The sequence below is a fragment of the Idiotropiscis lumnitzeri genome, chromosome 4 (genome assembly GCF_059441095.1).
Source record: "Idiotropiscis lumnitzeri isolate Australia: NSW breed Sydney's pygmy pipehorse chromosome 4, RoL_Ilum_1.0, whole genome shotgun sequence".
NCBI lineage: Eukaryota > Metazoa > Chordata > Actinopteri > Syngnathiformes > Syngnathidae > Idiotropiscis > Idiotropiscis lumnitzeri.
In genome coordinates, this window is record NC_142394.1 from 25832965 (window position 1) to 25853286 (window position 20322).

Below are 20322 nucleotides of genomic sequence, written 5' to 3' on the forward strand. Positions count from 1 at the left end.
CGCGCGGGGCGTCCGCGGCGGAAGCACCGGGCGGGAGGCGGCGACGGAATACGCCAGGACATAGACAAGCCCCATGACGCAATGGATTTACTCAACGCGGGACAGGCTAATACTTGCAAAGATCCACGCGCGTAAAAGCGCAATGAGTCGCTTCAAACTTCCACACATGACGTGACGGCAGCTTTCGTTTTTTTTTTTTTTTTCCTCCCTTCCCCAAGCACGTCGATGCATACTTCCACCATGACATACGGGCTCTTACTTTTTCTTCCATTTGTTCTCAGCACGCAGGGGGTAAGTAGAACATAAAAAAAAAAAACGCTAAACATGAATGTTTCTGTGATCAAGTGCGCACTTTGCTTTTGATTTGTTTTCAGGCTGCGCGCGAGACCGTTATCTCCAAAGAGCCATATGCAAAGAGCCAAAAAGGTAACCCAACACGTTCATGCATTTCAAGCAGTCTCAAAGTTGTTCTAGAAAATAGTGAGCATGCTGAGAGTCAACTTTTCATTACTGTCACCATGTTGTGGACATGCTGAATGAGCAGTCACACTAATGTAAAAAAATCAAAATAAAATCTTGAAATTTGAAGCGGTTAATTTTTTACCATTGTCAAACAAAATGAGTAGCACGAATGCTTAAAGTCAGGCACTCACACTCAAATTATTGTTCTGAATTGGAAATGCTAAGAGGCAAGCATTCCCACATATACGGTCAAAATATGTTGCGGGAAAACAAGAGTCGAACGTGGACACTAACACGATGTTTCAGAAGTAAACACCAGGAGTGCTCGGAGATAAGCATCCGCAAATATATTCCGTGAAAATGCTGAGAGTCAAATGTTGAAACTTTTGTTTCCCTCCGTTAACAGTTGTCACCACAACTGGCAAGCAATGTGCACTTCCATTTCGCCAGGGCGGAAGAATTCATCACCACTGCATCACTGTCCTCACCTCGAGACCGTGGTGAGTCCTCAAAGCGGGAGAACAAAAACAGTCAAGGGCGCCGTCATTTTTTTTTTTTTTTTACGCATTTACAGCCAATTCCTGCTCTGTATTAAATACAAACGGCAAACTTTTGATGCAAAGTCCTCCAAAAGATGCTTTCTTTTGTCTTCCCACAGGTGCTCTCTTACGTCTAATTTCGACCGGGACCGAAAGTGGGGCTTCTGTGCGTCAGAGCGAAGGCATCCCAATGGTTAGCATTAGCATACGCGCTACGTTTCAAAAGTTTGGGCTCACCCAGACAATGTCATATTTTCCTTGAAAACACACCGTTGTATTTGTCGTTGATTCGGAAGCACAGTGCCGCGACACAGAGGGTCCTAAAATGATCGACATCTTTGTTCATCTATCTATGCCTGCGACGTGTAGTGACAAGCACAACAATTAAATGCTAAAAATACAATCGTCCCGAATGCATCGCAGGGGTGTTACTTTGCAGAAGCGCCCCACAAAGCAGCAACCATAAATTTATGACCCTCCGCATACTTTTATTAACCCGACAATAATTGGTTGTTGCAAGCAGTGGAAGGTTTTATTAAATTAGCTAAAAATATTTGCTTGACCATTAACGTGCAATTGTAGAAGCCGGTTCTGCTTTGCAGTGTAAAATGATACCAAACTTTGGACATTTTCTGTCATTTATGTATTTTTTTCTCCTGACACACGCTAATTGATTCATAAATCTGCCGTGTCATTCATGGATGTGGAAACATGAAAAAAAAAAAAAAATCCACAATCTGAAATTGGATTTTTACAATTTATGTAAAAATTTACGGTGAGACCGCAAAAAGTGAATCGTGATATGGCGAGGGCGGATTACTGGTGCGTCGTGAGATTTTTTTTTTTTTCCAATGTAAAATATGTGCCTTGGCTCGACGGAGGTTTGAAGCAGTGGCGTTTATGTAGTAGTACCGTATTTACCGTGGATTTTTCTTTCACCACTAGGGGCGCTCTATGGTTCAGAAAATACACTAAATAATTGAGATTTTTTTTTTCTGTTGGGTTTGTTCTGTTTTAATGAGCAAAGTTGTCGCCGTGTTAAAAGGCACTCTTTTAACAATCTGTTTATCGACCTTTAGGTCCATTCACAGTACAAAATCGTTCTGTATATATTCACTTCACAACATTTTTTTTTCAACAAAGAAAACTGCGGCTTACAGCCTGGTGCGGCTTGTATATCATGTTTTTTTTGTATGTCCACCCCTTCTCCCCAAAAGAGTTGCTGCAGCTTATATGCAGGTGCGCATTATAGTACGGAAAATACAGTAGTTCTTTTTTTGTCCATTCTGAAAAAAAATGCCCCAGATCCAAATATCCGTAACTTTCTGTGAATAGTGTATATAAACGTACATTTTGTTGTTTTTTTCCCCCCCAGTCTCTGTGCACACGTCACGAAGGATCACCGATGCGTGTCGGTTGAACCCGTGTCAAAACGGCGGCATCTGCACGCCGATCCTACGGGGGCCCACGTTCGAGTGCTCCTGCCCCGACGGCTTTTCCGGAAGATTATGCGAGCATAGTGAGTATGCCACGTGTGGGGATACGGACGCACATTGATGCCGTACGCGCAAGGCGCACCAACGTGGATCCATCAAAAGTGCTGATTGCTGGTGTGCCAAACGTAGAGCTGAAGGCGCTTTTTAGGACACTTTTGAATGTTTATGAACACACACTTTTGCATTAAATATAAAAAGGAAATTCTAACTCTAAAAAAAAAATAGCATGAACTACACGTTGAATTACTGCTTGGAAAGAGGCGTCCAGAACCGCACAGTCAGGTTTTTTTCGTTTCTTTCGCCTTTGTTGTCTCCGCTGTGCATTTTGTTTTGTTTTTAGAACAGTGCTACGAAACCGTACACCTGCGCCATTATGACGTCGGAGAGTCTTGGGGCCGCATTCACCTGCGCAACGTGGAACAGTGCACGTGCCTCGGCGGCAAAATCCAGTGCCGACGGGCCCGCTACACGCGTAAGACTCACGCGACACGGCTGTCTTGTTTGCTTTCGTTACCGACACATACGGTAGCACATAAATTAAATATACCCAGCTCCCGGCCAAGATATTAAACATGCCCCCACACCCTTCCTTTGATCACCGGGAAGAAAAGACAGATTATATGACTCACGGTGACTAAGGAACGGTATTTTGGGACACACCCACAGGTCCGTTGGAGGTGGGAGGTGGAGGGTGGGGGTTCATGCGTATTCACAGGAGAAAGGAGCAAAGCCGCAACGGTGCTTTCACTCGGCCGGGAGCCAAGCCGATCTTATCCAGGGAGAAAAGGGACCCTGATTAAAGCTCCAAGCATCACTAGACGGGCCCTCGCGGCCATATTTCATGGCCAATGCTTGAATGATCAAACATAAACAGAGAATTACACTTTGTGTATTTAAAACAAGTAAACTATGTTGCCTGACTCCCACAAACTAGCTTGCTAACACGAAAGGAAAAAGCCATTGAAATGCTAATGTTAGCTTTGATTGCGGTTTTACAACCCATCAAGAATGTACTTTGTACACATAACACTGATCAAAACATTTTTACAAAATGTTTTAATTAGAGATGCAAGCAAACTTTTTTTTTTTTGTGGTGATTCAGAATCTGCCCTATTTTCCGCCTCTAGCACATCAGGTTTTCATAATAATAGTATAATCACAATAATATAATACGTAGTATTTCAGACTTAATGGTAAGCTCAGGCAACAGGTGGAATTTTTCTTTTTTTTTTGCTATGAATGGTAAAATCGGTATTGTGCAAGCTTTTATCGGTAAAACTTAAATAAATAAAATAAGATATCCCCAAAACCTGTCATGCTGGGAAAAAAGTAGACATTTTTTAAATCTGCGTCAAAAAGTTGTTTAGCAACACATAAAGCCATCTCTGATACAAATTGTTGACGAGTGTAATATAACGATATTCACCGGCACACATTCTTTATCCTCAATAAGAAATGACGACGATATTCAATCCCGTCACGCTCGACCTGATATCACGCACTTTTATGCATCCAGCATGCAGCTCCAACCCGTGTCAAAATGACGGAACATGCCGGATGATCACAGCCACCGGCAAGGAGGTGTGTAACTGCAGACACGGCTACGGCGGACCGCACTGTAGCTTCAGTGAGTATAACCAAATCTGACTTTGACTCTTCTTGGTTCTTCCTTTTGGCTCATTTTCCAGCATCCTTCTACCATATGGACTATAGCCCAAGTTCCAACAACAGGGCGCTCTAAATTAGCTATGCCAGTGTTAAGCCCACATCCACATGCTGGCTGTCATGTTTGACTTTTTTTTCTGTGACGTGCATGCACTCACAGCCAACAATGAGGCGTTCTAAATCAGCAATCCGAGTGAACTATCGGAAGGGAATTTTAAGGTCGTAGTTAGGTAGCTTACTGATGCACCTGATAACTCAGATGTGAACTTGTAGGGGTAGGGCGAATATAAATCATTTTTTTCCCCAAATTGGAGGGGAACTATCGAAAAACTTTCCGTTTTTCCTCCCCAAACAGAGCCAGAAAGCGAGTGCTACAACAGCCGGGGCACGAGCTACCGAGGCGTGGTGTCCACGACGACGTCTGGCGCCCGCTGTCTGCCGTGGAACTCAGACTTGCTGTACAACGAGCTCCATGTGGGTACGGTGGCTGCCGCGCCCCTCATGGGCCTCGGGGAGCATGCCTACTGCAGGTGTGTATGTTGTGTTCGTATGCGGCGACACCCTCCTTAGTGGTTTTCTATGTTTATACTATCCATTAAAGAAAAAAAAAAGCAAGCTAGCGAGAGAGTGAAATAATAAAAAAAAAAAAAGTTACATTATTTATTGAAGATAAACTGGCATTATTAATTGCACATGTATGTATTCTAATTCTGATGACTTAAATATATTCGTTATATAGCCTGTGAATTTTAACACATACAATAGACGCTTATATATTAATGAAGTAGAACCAATAAAACCCCCCCCAAAAATAATGAGAAGCATTGTGAAGGGATTAAAAGAAATTTAAATCTAATTTTACCAAAAAAAAAAAAAAAAAAACCCCACAAGATTAAGATGATGCACTGTTTGGTCAGCAAGTATAAAGTATAGTCATGTCTTTATTTGTATGAAGCACATTGAGTTGCCGTGTGTACAAAACGTGGTATATAAATAAAGCTTGCCTTGCCTAATATTTGTACAATTAGTGAGCACTGTAATTATGGAGAGTGGTATTTAATAACATATTAATGTAGTATAATACATCAAATATGTGCCGTGCAGAAATGGTGTGATGTTAGGTAATACATATCAGCTTAAGTTCTACCGCTGCTTAATATAGAACCTCGGGATCAGGCATAATTACGCACAGCAGGCGGCCAATAAAGATCTGGCACGGACGAGGCGCTGCAAGAGTTTGTTTTGAAATAAGTCCATTATAATTAGAAATGAATATTTTATTTATTTAATTTGTGGTGTTATGAGCTACTGAGTTTTATGTTTGATCATTATTACATACAGGTGACTTGTTAAAGCTGCTCTAGAAATAAAGTTGAGTGAATTGATAGGGCTACAGGGGACGATACTATTCACTAATTCACCTTTTGGTGTTTTTGCCACCAGAGCACTGTCAAATTCGGAATTGGTGTCAAGGAAGTATGCTTAAGTCATACATCTTGATTGAAAAACAAGCTTTGTATGTTTTTGTGGACCTTAGTTTAGTATGGGTTGGTGTGTACTTAAATGATGTCTTTTGATACATTTTTTTTCAAAATCAAATCAGTTTGATCACAGTTTAGGGGTTAATATGTCATTTAAACTACTAATACAGGAAATTCAAAACATTTTTAGAGAGCGAATCAAATACGCCTGTATTTTTCGCTATTCAAATGTTTTAATATTAAAATAAATGATTTTTAATTAATTAATAAAATCTGATCAAACGTTTTTACCAGATCTTTTTTCATCCTTTGTGAGAGAAAAAAAAATCCCCAAAACATTTTGTTTAAAAAAAAAAAATCCAACAAATAATCTGACTGGTATGGACATAAACATTTCAAAATGTCTCAATGGAATCAGAACATACCTGTGTGTGCAGGAATCCTGATCGGGACAAGATGCCGTGGTGCTACACTCTGAGCAAGGGCGCCATCTCCTGGGAGTACTGTGCAGTTCCCTCCTGCCGGATGCCAGTCTGTGAGTATAGACAGAAAAATATGGTCATTGGAAAAATATAAATGCTAGCATGTAAATTAATGAAAATTGAATAACTAAAACATTTGTTTCTGTAGCATCTTCCCGTAGGATGAACATGAACATGTTACCTGAATTGGGAGACTCGGACCGCTCCGTGCCAGCCAAGAAGCCGGTGTGCGGGACAAAACACCAGAAGCGGGTGTCCGTAGCAAGGGCAAGGATCATGGGAGGAAACTCGGCTCTGCCGGGAAGTCACCCATGGATGGCGGCCATTTACATCGGACAGTCGGACTTCTGCGCCGGGACTTTGATCGCCTCTTGCTGGGTCATCTCGGCGGCGCACTGCTTCTTCCGCAAGTATGTCCCCACTTCTTTGTAAAACAAGTTGGCTACTCCAAAATGATTCTCTTTCTTCATTGCTTGTAAAACTAGATTAGAAAATGAGTACTACTTTAAAAATATTACTTATATAATAATTCTGTATATATATATTTTTTGTAATTGTTGAGCGAAATAATCGTAATCGTAATTGAATTTTGATTAACTACACAGCCGTACTTCTGACCATGTGGGTGGTGTGTGATTTTTTTTTGGGACTGCATCAGCCCCCTGATGTCGCAGCTTCGCGTTGTGCTCGGCCAGCACCACTTCAACGTCAGTGGTCCCGACACACGCACCTTTGGAGTGGACAAGTACATCTTTCCCAAACAGTTCTCCGTGTTCAACCCGACGCTCCATGACATTGGTAGTCAAACACGCAAACGCACTTTGATGAATCACCCAAACTTAATGACCTCATGCATGCGTGCACAGCTGTACGTCACTAAGCAGCTGCGTCCCTACCCGCCCCCGCCCCTCATAAAAGAAACAACAACAAGAAAAAAAGTTTACCGGCTGTTTTTTTTTTCCCTGACCTCCCATATGGACCAGTTCTCGTCAAACTGAAGAAGCAGGACGGTCACTGTGTGAAGCGGACGCCGTTCATCAGGCCCATCTGTCTTCCCGAAAAAGCCGTGGCCTTCCCGGACAACTACTGCTGCTGCATCAGTGGCTGGGGACACATGCATGAGAGTGAGTGAGAGCTTACAAACATATTTTTTAAATAGTTTAATCCTTAAAAGAACTGCCAGCACAATTTGAAACCGTTTTTAGAACGCATTGTGAATACATTGTTAATATATTAGAACATAAACACACACTTCAACTTAAATGCAGACAATTTTTCCAAGTATATCGTCACACCTGTTCTCACAAACTCGCTTGGGCAGTTCTCCAAATAAGAGGCCAGGATGCTTGCTGTTTTGCCTTTCCCAGTTGATGTTCAAAGTGTAAAATTGACACAATTAACAAAATACACTTGCAAGTCCCCTTTTCAACAGGTAGACGTGAAAGAGGGTCTCGTCCAGCTTGTCTTTGAAATTCAGGATTGTGAACCACTGTGATGACTACATGATCCCTGTACATAGTGTGTAACTTAGGATGTGAGATCAGCACAGCTTTTGAGTTAAAGAAAAAAAAAATCAACTGCAGCTTGTTTTGTCGATTTTGAGGAAGCGAAATAGCCGAGACATTAGAAGTCACACAAGTAAACGCAGGCCAAACTCAAACATAGTATGTAAATGTATAAACCGGAGCATTTGCGCAGTAAGTAGTAGAAAGGTGGCGTAGTATATCAGTAAATTAATAATTTAGCCAGCCAAGGCCCTTTTGTGGTCATTTTGTTTTTGTGTGTCACAAAGGCAAACAAAGCCTTGAACGCACATATATGTTCAAGTCAGAGAACTAGCATGTAACTGACAATGACTAAGTCTATGTTTTTTTTTTTTTACAGAAGCAGATGGTTATTCTAGCCTGCAGGAGGCGGGAGTGAGGCTGATCCGCCATGACACCTGCAGGAAGCCGGACGTGTACGGCAACCACGTCACTTCAGACATGATCTGTGCTGGCCTCAACGGCTGTGTGGACGCCTGCCAGGTAAGAGGGTGACATCTTTAAAATTGGCAAAGACCAAGAGATTCTGAGATCCAAGTCCGACCTAAATTCCTTAATTTGAACGCCACACAATAAACCCTCCAGTCGCAAAGATGGAATTGACGGTCCACCATTTTTTTTTAGAATAATAATTTTAAATGTAAATCTATGCCAAAACTAGGATCACACAACACTTTAATCTACTTTGAAACTCATTTTACAACATTACCCTTAAAAATAAAATATAGATTATGTAATTTCGAATATTTGCCACCATCTTGTGACATCTTAAGAGCAGTTTTGGTTAATGAGTTTAGCGATTAGCGCGACATTAGCAATTAGCGTGAGATCTCCAATTAGTGTCTTGTATAACAAAGCGATGTCCCAAAAGCTTTGTTCTCTTTGGGTACGTAATGGCCATTGCTAACGCAGCTATGCACATGCACTTTTCGTCAGGGAGATTCTGGGGGCCCGCTGGCCTGTGCGAAGGACGGCGTCAACTTCCTGTATGGGATCATCAGCTGGGGGGAGGGCTGCGGCCGCTCAGGAAAGCCGGGCGTTTACACTAAAGTGGCCAACTACATGGACTGGATCAATTCTGTGATCAAACGGAAAGCCAAGAAGACGTGAAATGAGATTTGTCAAGAGTTTAATTGTAGTTTTTTTTTTTATTGTTTAGCTGTTAATGGCTGATGACCTCTCTCCCACTGTGAAACAATAAAAGACTGAATAAATACTTTCACTATAAAAATGATTTTTTTTTCTTATGTCAACTTTATCATAAAAATAAAAATTTATTGTCGTAGTACTTCAGTCTTTGTCGTGTGTCGTCTTCAACACCCCTTATCCTTGTACCGCGTCGCAACTTTTTTAGTATACCATTCCCCTTTCAAGAACAACTTCCCTCTAAAATTTGACAAACAGTACCTCAAAACGGTTTTAACTTTAAATTACACAGAACGAGTGTTTGGCCCGTCGTGCTAAAGCTTTTGCGACTCACTGGCATGCAAAGTATGCATTTCTTCGTGCGGTCACGCCATTTTCCATGCTGCTCTTGTTGTTGTTGTTGTCAAAGGCGGGGACTTAAGGGTGAGGGTGGGGGTGGCTTAGCAAGCGAGCGAGGGCGCTGCAGCTATTTTGAAAGTGACCCACCTCATTGGGGCAGCCAACTGTGCAGCTGTCAGGAACCATGACTGAAGATGACCGATTCGGTTGTCGTGGAGGGATACGCCAGACTCAAAGACGGAAAAAAGGTAAAGCTTCATTTGATTGTTGGGGAGGGGGAGTGTTAATGTTGGTGTTGAATTTGAATGAAACAAGTTGAACTTCTTTTTTGGTTTGTCATTGGCAGTGGAAAACTAGGTGGATCGTTCTTCGCAAGCCGTCCCCTGTAGCAGGTAAAAAAAAAACATCTTGGGAATGACTATTGTAATAAAAATGTTGTCGCAATTATACAATCCAGTTTTTTTTACCTTCTTAAAATTCTAACATGCTCGTTTGGAGTGCCCATTAATATTCGCCAATTAATTGGATTAAGTATGTGTTGGTTCCGCATTCGTTCTCCAGAAAAATGCCACTTGGCTCTGGTCCGCTCTTTCCTGCCGGTGTTATTCCAGCTGTCAGCGTTAGTTGTAAATTGACATTGATTGTAACTGCATGCTCCACATACTCTTTGACGCCTCCAGATTGCCTCGTGTTGCTGATTTTTAAAGACAAGTCAGACAAAGCCGACGGGAACAAGGAGCGGGCCAGCGTCACTCTGGAGGAGATCTGCGGCCTGGAAAGCGGACGGTGGTGCGAGGGTGCGTCGTTCACGCTGGCCATTCTCTGCCTGACGCAGGCGGCTCTGCTGGGTTTCGACAGCAAGGAGACTCTGCAGGCGTGGGAAGTGCGTCTGCGTTATAGTCTTGGAGAAGGTGAGAGGAGGCGCTGTGGTGAGGACCTCTTCAGATTGGGACCTTTCTAGATCTTGTTGAGTCCACATGAGCTCACCTGCTAATTGGTCGTAGGATCAGACCTATCTGGGCCACCTTTAGGAGTGCTTTTTTTTTCACTCCTTCAAATCTTTATAGAACATCTTTAAGTGAAAACAAAAGTGCAATTGCCGACTAGGACCTGACTAAGATCAGACTTTTCTGGATGAAGTTTGCAAGATGTCAAGAATGTAATTGTTGATTAGTGGCAGGTTGTGAACCTTGTAGATCAGATTTTAAGCATTAACAAGAGGGCACCTGCTCATTTGAAAGAGGTTGAAATATTTCTGGATCAATTCAGGAGTCAACGATGCAGAATGTATGTACAGATTTTAAAGTCTGCTTTTGCCCCGTGTGCTATATGGGAACACTAAATGTTACATAAGGGAGAAACTCATAGGCGCCACTAATAGCTGGTGGCGGCGGTCCAGCTGAATGTTAAGGCGGGTACTAATGGTTACATTCGGGCACCTTCCAGTCTATTGTGTGTGCAGTTGACCGCTTAATGCCACTGAGAGGAGTATGTCATGGCAAGTAGAAATGTCACCTGCCTGTCCGTGGGTGTACCAAAGCTTTTTTTTAAGAGGTTGACATTTCCTCAGATTGACAATAACAAAAACAAGCAGTCTAAAGGAGAGGGATGTTTATGCCATGTAGAAGTCATTGAGCAATCAAAGTCATAAAAAGTGCCTGGAGTCTGTCTAACAATACAAAACACAAAAATCACACACTACTCAAGCAGAATTCATGTCTAGGTGTAGGTAGAACCGTACATGACAATACCGCATGAAATTGATGACTGTTATTTTTGTCATGCCCAGTTCACAGGTTCAGTGTGGGTGTCTTGGCGGGAACAAAGTTGGAAAGCGGTCCGGCAACCCTCCACTTGTGCAACAACTTGCTAGCTCTCGTCCGGGACGCATCCCCCGTCGTCGTGGGCCACTGGAACCTTACGGACCTGCGCCGATATGGGCCCGTACCAAACGGATTTGTGTTCGAGGGAGGAACGCGCTGTGGCTACTGTAAGTCGACCGGTCATGTGGGCACGGGAATAACTTTGCACAAGTCGCTTTAGTCGCTCTGGGTTAAGGACAATGGAGAACATCTGCGGGTATAAATGTTTTACAAGGAATGATTCAGTCCTGACAAAAAAACAAAAAAAAAAACAACCCCCACATGCATGAGTCATTCATTGGCTTTGTTTTATTGTCTTAGCAATGTGTTTTGAGTGATAATTAAAGGCACAATTTGAATGAGCCAAACACTTCATCTTTATAATAATAAGAATGACTATTAATAATGAATACAAGATAATCACTTTGACTTGAGGGGACCAGAAAATGTTGTCAGGGGTGGGTGGTCTCCGGTATGGCGTTGACACAAGGACCTTTAATGGGTGTCAGCAGGTTTGTTGTCACAAGGAGGTCAGAGAGGGGCAGTCTTCAATGTTGTAGAAAGCATTCCAAGGAAAAACCGAGGCTATCATTTCTGCAAAGGTGCAATTAATATCTTATTTCTAGCAATTTCACGTCTGTAAATGTAGAAACTGTTTCACGGAATATATTCCTGTCCTGAACAGTTTTCCACCTGCACTCCACAGGGGCTGGCGTTTTCCTGCTCACGTCTTCCGAGAGCGAGCAGATAAGCTTTCTGTTCGACTGCATTGTCCGAGGTGTCTCCCCTACCCGGGGTCCTTTTGGCCTGCAGCCCATCCTGCCAGGTCAGTGTTGGAGGTGTTTGATGTTGCGCATCCCACACACTGGAGCTGCAACTCAGTGTGCTTCATTCCTCGAGTGCAATGGGAGAAAGAGTCCAAAGGATTCCACAGTGGACGGACCTCCTTAGATGCCACTAAATTATGACCGGCAGCTGCTTTTTTCCCCATCTAATCTTTAGTGGCCTTTTGAGGGCTCTAAGCACCACCTGAATTCGCCGCTGCTGTCTAAACCTCAAGGTTGGCTAATTTACAGCAGCAAATTCAGTTGGTAGTTGGCTGTTTATAGAACACGATGGAAACTAGAGCGAAAGCTTCAACACTTTTCGCTCCAGGATGCTAATGGACTGGCGAGTCTTAAAATATGAACTGAAAGAAATTAGAAAAAAAGATGCTTTATATTTTGATGACATGAATCGCGATCAGTCCGGCGGGATAAACATTAGCTATCAAACAGACCTGAGGATGTTTACTTCCTGGAACATACAGTATAAAGCCTTCAAAGGGAAACCTCAGGCACAAAGTGATTATCATGTGATCGTAGGTAGCAGTTTGCTCTGGTGAATTTCCAGAACAATGTGCAAGTTCAAAGTATTCTAACTCAACTTTTTTCGTGCGTTTTAACACCACATTTAACGCTGCTCTCATTCTGTCCACTTTTAACACCTCTCCAATTTCTAACAGCCAATGTTCTTGCCGACATCACAGTAAATGTGTTTGGCTTCACCTGCGGGGGCTTGTGGATATTCTTCATTTTTCCATATCTGTACACTTAAATGCGATCAATTCCCGCCGGAGAATAAATAGACGCGAGGGTTTCACATGAGCGGCGCAGACAAAGCCTCCTAATCACTTGAGGCATCCATGTACCATCAGCCACAGCATTCTCTGATATCGTTTCTGGGTGGGTTGAGCGTGCACCCTAATCAAAATTAAAATTACTTAAAATAAATAGACAATTTACTGTATTAATTTATATTAATATTTTGCCATTTGCAACCTCGTATTTGTTCCTACAGTAGGGACAGAGTTGGACCTTAATTGTATTTGCAATTATAATTTTCAATAGTAAATTAGTAACCTCTCCTTTTAGAAGAATTAATGTAATTAAATTACCAAAACCGCTAAACCGCTAAATACTAAATATAAACTACAGGGGGAGGGATTAAAAAAAAGCACTCTCGCAGGTTTGTGTATCGATATGCGGTGCTAAAGTAATACTAAAACAAAACAAAACTATAATAGCATATTGCAGACTGCAAAGAACATGAAAGAGTCGTTCACATGGACACAGAGTGGCGCGAAACGCTTACAGCGCTATTAATAAACCATGTCGTGTTGCACAAACGCCCCGTGTGACCCTCTCCAAGGACATGCTACTTGCACACATGGCCACTAAGCCTCAAAGACTTTCTGTTTTTGTGCTAATTCAATTGACGTTGTGCATATTGATTACAGTGGAGGTCGTCAGTCAGGACTTAGTGTGTGGGGATGGTGCTAAAACAATGACGTATTTAAGCGGACTCGCTGGAATTTCATTCTCTTGACCTTTGATTGGCAGCTGGGAACATCACACATTCTCCAATAGAATACTTTTGGTTTTGATTTAAGCCTCACAGTGTCCTCCAACACATTTGGCAGTGATTCTAAGCGCCAGAGGAAGATCCTGAGCTTTCAGGTAACGATAAAATTAGATATGCTTCGGGTAGGCTGGAGTTATGTAGCCGCTGTATTCATTATTCACCGTACTAGAGAAGTAACTGGTTTGGGCAAAGGCTTAGAGTTGTTTGGTGGTGAGAGCCTGCAGCGATGGGACCCGACCTGGCACAGCCCTAAAAGGCAATGTGGGTCCCTCTTCGCATCAGCTTCCGGTCAGTGGGAGGGGCCAAATTGGTCGGGTGCAGTGTGAAGTGGACAGCAGACCAAGGATGTCCTTTGCCCAGTTACAGAAGCTGACTCTAGCGGTATGAAGCGTCATCTCTTTAGCAGTTAAGGAGCTTGAGCTAGTGTGTGAGGTCGAGAAGTTCCAATTAGAGATAGCTGGGCTTGCTTCAGCGCACAGCTTGGGCTCTTGTACCAGAACTTTTAGAAGGGTTGGACTCTCTTCCACTCTACAGTTGCTCACGATGGGAGGTGCCGAGTGGGTGCATGCATAATTATTGCGCCTTGGCTTGGCAACTGTACATTGTGGTTCAGCCCGGTGGGGCCTGCAGGTGAGGGGATGGGTTCTGACTGTTGTTTGTGCCGAGGCACCAAACAGCAGTTCGAAGTAATTTGCCTTTATGGTGTCCTTGGAGGGTGTGCTGGAGAGCAGGACTCCCTCATTCTGCGGGGGCAAAGACAACAAGGCCTAAATGTGCATGATAATCTGAAACCGAGAGGTGTCTTGTTGCTGGACTTAAGTGCTTGTCTCAGATGGTCCATAACAAATATATTGGGGTTCAAAAGTGGCGAGAGGATGGATTGGTAGATCCGATAGGTGGATTGCTGTCGTGGTGAAAAAGCAGAGCCAAAGGCAAAGCTCTCAATTTCCCAGTGGATCTGACCCATGGTCACAAGCTGTGGATTCGACCCGAATGAACAAGATACTACATACTACTCTCACATATGCTCTCGATTAGAGAATGGGTGAGAAGCATAGACGAGTAGAGGCACTGCTCCTCCTTATTGAGAGGAGACAGATGAGGTGGCTTGTACATATGATCAAGATTCCTCCTGGATGTCTCTCTGGTGAGGCAATTTGGGCAGGTTCCACTGGGAGGAGGCCACATGGACGCTGGAGAGACTCTTTCTTGCAGTTGATCAAAGAATGCCAAAGGATCTCCCTGGAAGAGCTGGCCAAAGTGGCTGAGGAGAGGGAAGTCTAGACTTTCCTGCTAAAGATGCTGCCCTGCAACCTGACCTTAGATAAGTGGAAGAAAATTGATCGATGGATAGATAAATGGATGACTGGATAGTTAATAGTAGTCGGTTGCATACTTTAATGTAATAGTACAACATTACTCCAACTCCATAATGCAAATGGAGAATCACGGTCCATTGAATCTGATCATCAGTCTCCATGAAAAAGAAAGCAAACTGCCGTTAACATCTTGTCATTCTCTTTGACAGATCCAAATACCAGTCAGACCAACTCTGAGGAGAGGCTGAATCATGAGACGCGGGAACTGGAGAAGAGACTGAGTATGCTCTCCAATCGGAACAGCACAGGTACATATTACTATTTCCTGACCGTTCGAAGCATTTTTATTGTTTGCATACCCACAGTGTCTCTCCCGTTGAACAGTCCATCACATTACAAATTAAGCCCGTTAGTCTCACTTCACTCACTCTTGTGATTTATTGTTGTCATGACGCAGCATGCAACTGTTGCTGCATTATGTATGAGCTGCTGATTAAAGACCCTTAAGCATGTCTTGTTTGCAGCGTCTTCAATGTACTGTGCAACCCCTGGAGGCGACGACCGCAGCATATCCGGTTCTTCAGACACCTCAGACACCAGTCAATCGGACAGCAGTGTTTCCAGCTGTTTGGCCATTTGGACCGAATCCGGCAGTAACCTCGCAGACAACAATGTTGCGGGCAAAAAAATTGCGAGTGTGGAAAAGCAATTGGCCAACCAGGGTGGCGGGAACGCTTCGGGAGTCAAAGACCCCAGGCAGCTACAGGAAATCGGTCGCCAAAGCTCCTTAGACAGTGGAATTGCCACTGGTAGTCATTCCTCTTATTCTGGAAGTTTCTCCTCATACACAGGAAGTCTGGACGTTAGCGGTAGTGAGGACTTTGGGTCGTTTTTTTGTCTGCCTCCCCACTTGGCTCACGACCTCAGCCCTTGTTCATGCCCCAATGTTTCAGGACACGAGTACAAAGTACCAACCTCGCTCAGGTATCTGTATGACACTCCCAGGAGTCTTGCACAGGACTGCCCCAATTTAGCTAAGGACTCTCCTGAGCCTGTAGCGGAGCCTTTAAAGGGGGGCGCTGAGTGTCACCTCAAAACTGTCAGCTCACACAGCAGGAAAACAAGGGGCGTACCCCCTAGTGGCAGTGTGGAGTCCAGCACAAACAAAACCATTGTGACCCTCTGCTCGGTATGCGGTGGACTTCAGGTGAGACTAAATTGTTTGTTCTCATGGAGTTTCTACAGGTCATACCATAGTGCAAGTTTGTTTTTTTTGTAGTCCACAGTAGGTGGAGATGCCATTGTGTTTGGTTTTCCCAGTCAAAAACAATTCATCCACCAAGTGAATGTTTTGAATCCTAATGTTTCACATTTAACAGGGGATGCCCTTCAACCCGGCAAGTGGTGCACCGATACCGGCGTTACCAGGTAGGTAGAATCGCCTGATAAACAGTGAACCCTGACTATTCGCTGGGGATAGTGGCTAGCTGTGGTGCAAAGCAAAATTTTGCAAGTCATTGATGTCCCTACCCAAAGCATTGTAATTGCTTTTGGATGCCACAAGATGGTGGCATAGCAGTCCATATGTATAAGTGAACATCCCCAACTCACCTCTTTGACACCAAAAGCAGAAGCAAATAAAAAAATAGAAAATACATGAATTTGCAAATATCCAACCATGAATATACGGGTTCACTGTACAGCTACTTTTGCACATCGATGTGTTTTCTCTTACATGCATGAACGCCTGCATGATCTGAAGCTTTCATGATCAGAATGTGTTTTCTGCATGCTCCGAGTGATATTTCCCATCCAGCAGATCAAATTGTTGACAAATCCCGACTCAGAAGCTATGCCGACATTCTGGTCCCAGTTCGCAGTCGCACTTTAGAGAGGACACGTGAGGGTTCACCACTTCCCAAAAAAGGATGGGAGAAACTTGCAAGCCTTTTAGCCGAGATCCTGCATAATTCCCGAGTACCCAAGGAATCGAATCTCAAACGCCATAACTTGTACGAAGCCATGAGCCCTGCGTTCCACCTCAAGCCACCGCCATCATTTGGCGCCCATGCATCAGTGGCAGATGTGATTTACGAAAACTGTTCCAAGTGCGATGGCGCGCGCTGTCGCCTGCCGTCGCGAGGCACCCGTGCCGAAGTGCAACGCCGCAGCAAAATCTTCAGTGTGCAGACCTTTATAACCGGGCTGCACCTAAAGAAAAGCCCAGAAGAGAAAAGTTCTGCTCGCGAGGCGCTTCAGGCCGTGAGTCCAAAAGAGGAGATGAATTGTCAGACATTGGCCAGTGAAGGTAAGAGGCCTCTTTTTCCTTCGCGTCCTTGCAGCATTTTTTTCCCCCTCTTCTCGCATCTCCAACTGAACCATGAATTTTCGTCTGGGACTTTTTTCTCTCCAATCCTGCCACCTTTTTCTATTTTCCTTTTGCTCTGGATCTGCTTACAAGGTCCTTTTGAAGTATCAACGATTGCATTTGTTTACATTCCAACTCTGAAATGACCCACTACTTACAGTCTGATGTGGTTATGTAACCTTGTTTGTGATATATCACGGCACATGCCCTATTTTTGTTGTTGAGGCTACACCCATGTCTTAGAGGTGTGAAAGATAATCCAATATTGTGATACATCACATTATCTCTGATCGTGTAGTATCGAAAGAGCAACATCAAATATTTTACACATTCACTTCCCTTTTCTTTGTAGAGGACTTTCGGGGCTACAACCACTACACTGATGCAGGTAGTTTGCTTTCATTAATCATGTGCCCACAACCTTGAATATTGATGGAAATGCACTAAGCTTATAAGTGAAACATATGTTAAAGGATTAACTATTCTGTATTTATAAACCTGACATATTCGAAAACAAAGCAGACTTCCTGGATATATGCATATTTAGAAATATCACAATTTACCTTTTTTTAAGTAATGCAATGATATTAAAAAAACACAGCTACTTCCCTTTTGCATCTTGCATGCAGCTTGAGTGTGTTCCTTCATACTCATGATGAAAACCTACCAGTGTGTGCTGCTGTTTTGTATTACACTTATTCATTCCAGGAATCATCCATCACAATGCTGCAGAAAAATTAAGGTTACTGTCATATTTTCCCAACCCTCGCCAGATAAAAGGCCCAGTGGCAGAGGGGAGAAGCACAGAGATGATCCTGCTTATGAGATCATGAAGACCAGAGCAGAGAGAAATTTAGAGGTAGGCTGACACAAAACTCCCCAATCAGCTTTTCTGCTATTGACTGTTGACATCCCCCAACTGCGGCACAAACTGAGTTTCAAGCAATTATTATTATTATTACTATTATAACAGCTATAAACAGCTAATGTGTGACATGCTGTATTATGCACATTGTCCTTCAGACTTCTAGAAATTCCATGATACCTTGCTGTGAATTGGCGCTATATGAGCAGCGGAAATTGTTTCATAGCAGAATAGCGGATCACTCAAACCGGCACATCGATTTAGATTTAGATACATGGGTATTTTTCAATGTATTTGTCTTGCAGGCGGAAGAAAAAACTAAGTACGAACAGATGCTCAGCTGTGGTCCACAAAAGTTGCTTCAAGAAACGGAAGGTAAGGATGACCACATTGCAGTATCAACACAGCAGATGTTATTAACTAGCCACCGTTACTTGTGTAGGGCAAAATGTTGGGTTTGATATCTCAATGTCATCCTAAAATATAACATACTTTTTTTACAGATCATTTCTGCTTCTCGGGTTCCCTATTTGTAAATTTGGTCCAGAATAGTGGTTCCATTGTATTATTTTATATACACGACAATAGTACCATTATTCAGTACGCTGAGGAGCACCTCCAATTAGATGAGCTTTCCCTTCAAATGCAGTTAACATTTCGCCACGCTCCGCCGATGCATGCTCAATGTGGGTACAAGTCACTTGCTGTAATGGGAGCCATTATAGAACACAGCGCTTGTGCAAGGATCAATTAGGTTTCAATGCTTCTTTAAGACATCGCCAAAAGGCTCCGCCGGCGTCTAATGGCCTCTCATAGAGTGTCCCCCCGGGCTTTTTGCTACAGAGCTCCTGATAACGGCTACCTTTGAATTCATATGTAACATGGTTAGAACACATCAACGAAACATTACATCTTTTGTTTTTGTGAGTCACGAGTATGGTAGAGGCAAAACACAACTTTTGTCGCCCAAAACTCCCGCGTTGTAGGAGATTCAGGACACAGAACAATGCAAGGATAAAATGGGCTTTCATCACCTTTATTTACAGTAACAAACCCAATCTATCAGTGTACATAAAGACATACTCAGCAATAATGCATTGGTTTTATAATTGTATATACCTGTATATTATATGAAGAAAAAAAATACAAGAAAAGAAAATAAGTGATTAAGCAAAAAAGTCAAGGATAAAATCACAGCAGGTGTGATTCACACTTTTTGCAAATGTTTCCTGAATTAATTTTAATTTGATATATTATGAAAAGAAATGGTGTACTATTTTACTAATACAATAAATAGTTTTGCGGAATATTTTTTTCTTACTAATCCAGAAACGCTCTTAATAAAAGCATCAGTAGAAAACAACTCAATTTAATTATAAATAAATTAAAAAAACATCGGCAAAAACAAAGTTCTATTCATAAATACAAAATGAACATAGTGAAAATTGAACAAGAGTGAAGGAAGACATGGGTTCATGGCAATTATCAATTTTAGAATAATCTGCTGGGCAAAACAAAAAAAGACACTGAGCCATAGTTTTTAGACCACTGACAAACAATAATTTGCCTCTATGAACATTTTGCGTTGTTGATGCCACTTCTTAACTCAAAATGAACCATCTTGCTGTTTCTCTTGCAGGCACAGCGTTAGCGTATCCGCCAGAGGCTTCACTTGCCGAAAGGTCTCGCAGTGACAACGTGACGTATGTCAATATTCCAGTGAGTCCAACATCCAAGAAGCAGCTCAACTACATGGAGTTGGAACTACAGGAAACTGGCACCTGGGGTACTGTGGTACCTGCAACTGGACAGAAGAAGGGTGTGTCCAGAATAAACTAACTCCCTTTGACATCATGCACTGTTTAACAAGACCAAAAAGTACTGGGAGGGGGAAAAAAAACTAAAATAACAAAGTCCAGAAATGAACCAAAAGCCAAAAAGTGGCATTAAGTCACTGCAAAATTAAAAAAGTTATGATTTGGTGAAAACCTCTCTGACAATGACAGAAACAGACGTAGAAAACACAATGAGCCGTCAAAGACTGAATGAAATCAGGAACTAAATACGAGTACAATGACGAGATCGCAAAGACCACCTGGACAAGTCAAGAGTGGCTGAGGGATTGGAAGACACAAGGGACCAGATTGACAAGGACAGGTGGAAACAACAAAAAAAAACGAATTAGCTGGGTGATAAATTAAATACGAGAAAAAAAAATGTAAAACCAAATAAAATCCAGACAGCAAAAACACAGGTTATATGAGAGCCGCCTGAAAAGGGAGATCTGGCTCATCAGCCTGCCACCATAGAGGTTGGGAGCAGAAGAAACACGAGGGACCAAATGTACAGGA

The 20322-nt window shown here is 42.8% G+C and overlaps 2 protein-coding genes and 1 long non-coding RNA gene across 4 annotated transcripts in view; 2 read left to right on the plus strand and 1 right to left on the minus strand.

Moving 5' to 3' along the window:
• hgfac (HGF activator) lies at positions 1–9266 on the plus strand. 2 transcript variants are annotated; one of them, XM_088293861.1, is made up of 14 exons: positions 1–291; positions 375–426; positions 869–962; positions 1121–1194; positions 2377–2520; positions 2838–2969; positions 4014–4124; positions 4518–4692; positions 6081–6178; positions 6274–6535; positions 6784–6923; positions 7109–7249; positions 8010–8152; positions 8606–9266. In XM_088293861.1, the coding sequence occupies exons 1-14, from the start codon at positions 226–228 to the stop codon at positions 8777–8779; spliced, it is 1806 nt and encodes a 601-aa protein (XP_088149987.1). In that variant the 5' UTR covers positions 1–225; the 3' UTR covers positions 8780–9266. The 2 variants fall into 2 exon arrangements, with proteins under 2 accessions (XP_088149987.1, XP_088149988.1); XM_088293862.1 differs by lacking the exon at positions 2838–2969.
• dok7a (docking protein 7a) overlaps positions 9259–20322 on the plus strand; it is a 12856-nt gene continuing 1792 nt past the window's right edge. Inside the window, exons 1-13 of the mRNA XM_088293859.1 lie at positions 9259–9402; positions 9501–9546; positions 9835–10065; positions 10944–11144; positions 11723–11842; positions 14948–15046; positions 15263–15945; positions 16118–16166; positions 16555–17046; positions 17459–17494; positions 17880–17965; positions 18277–18346; positions 19611–19790. Coding sequence (XP_088149985.1) covers positions 9349–9402; positions 9501–9546; positions 9835–10065; positions 10944–11144; positions 11723–11842; positions 14948–15046; positions 15263–15945; positions 16118–16166; positions 16555–17046; positions 17459–17494; positions 17880–17965; positions 18277–18346; positions 19611–19790 — 2347 coding nt within the window. The 5' untranslated portion in view covers positions 9259–9348. The remainder of the gene's footprint in view (positions 9403–9500; positions 9547–9834; positions 10066–10943; positions 11145–11722; positions 11843–14947; positions 15047–15262; positions 15946–16117; positions 16167–16554; positions 17047–17458; positions 17495–17879; positions 17966–18276; positions 18347–19610; positions 19791–20322) is intronic.
• LOC148338856 (uncharacterized) overlaps positions 19087–20322 on the minus strand; it is a 19738-nt gene continuing 18502 nt past the window's right edge. Inside the window, exon 4 of the long non-coding RNA XR_015842875.1 lies at positions 19087–19775. This is a non-coding gene — a long non-coding RNA (uncharacterized LOC148338856). The remainder of the gene's footprint in view (positions 19776–20322) is intronic.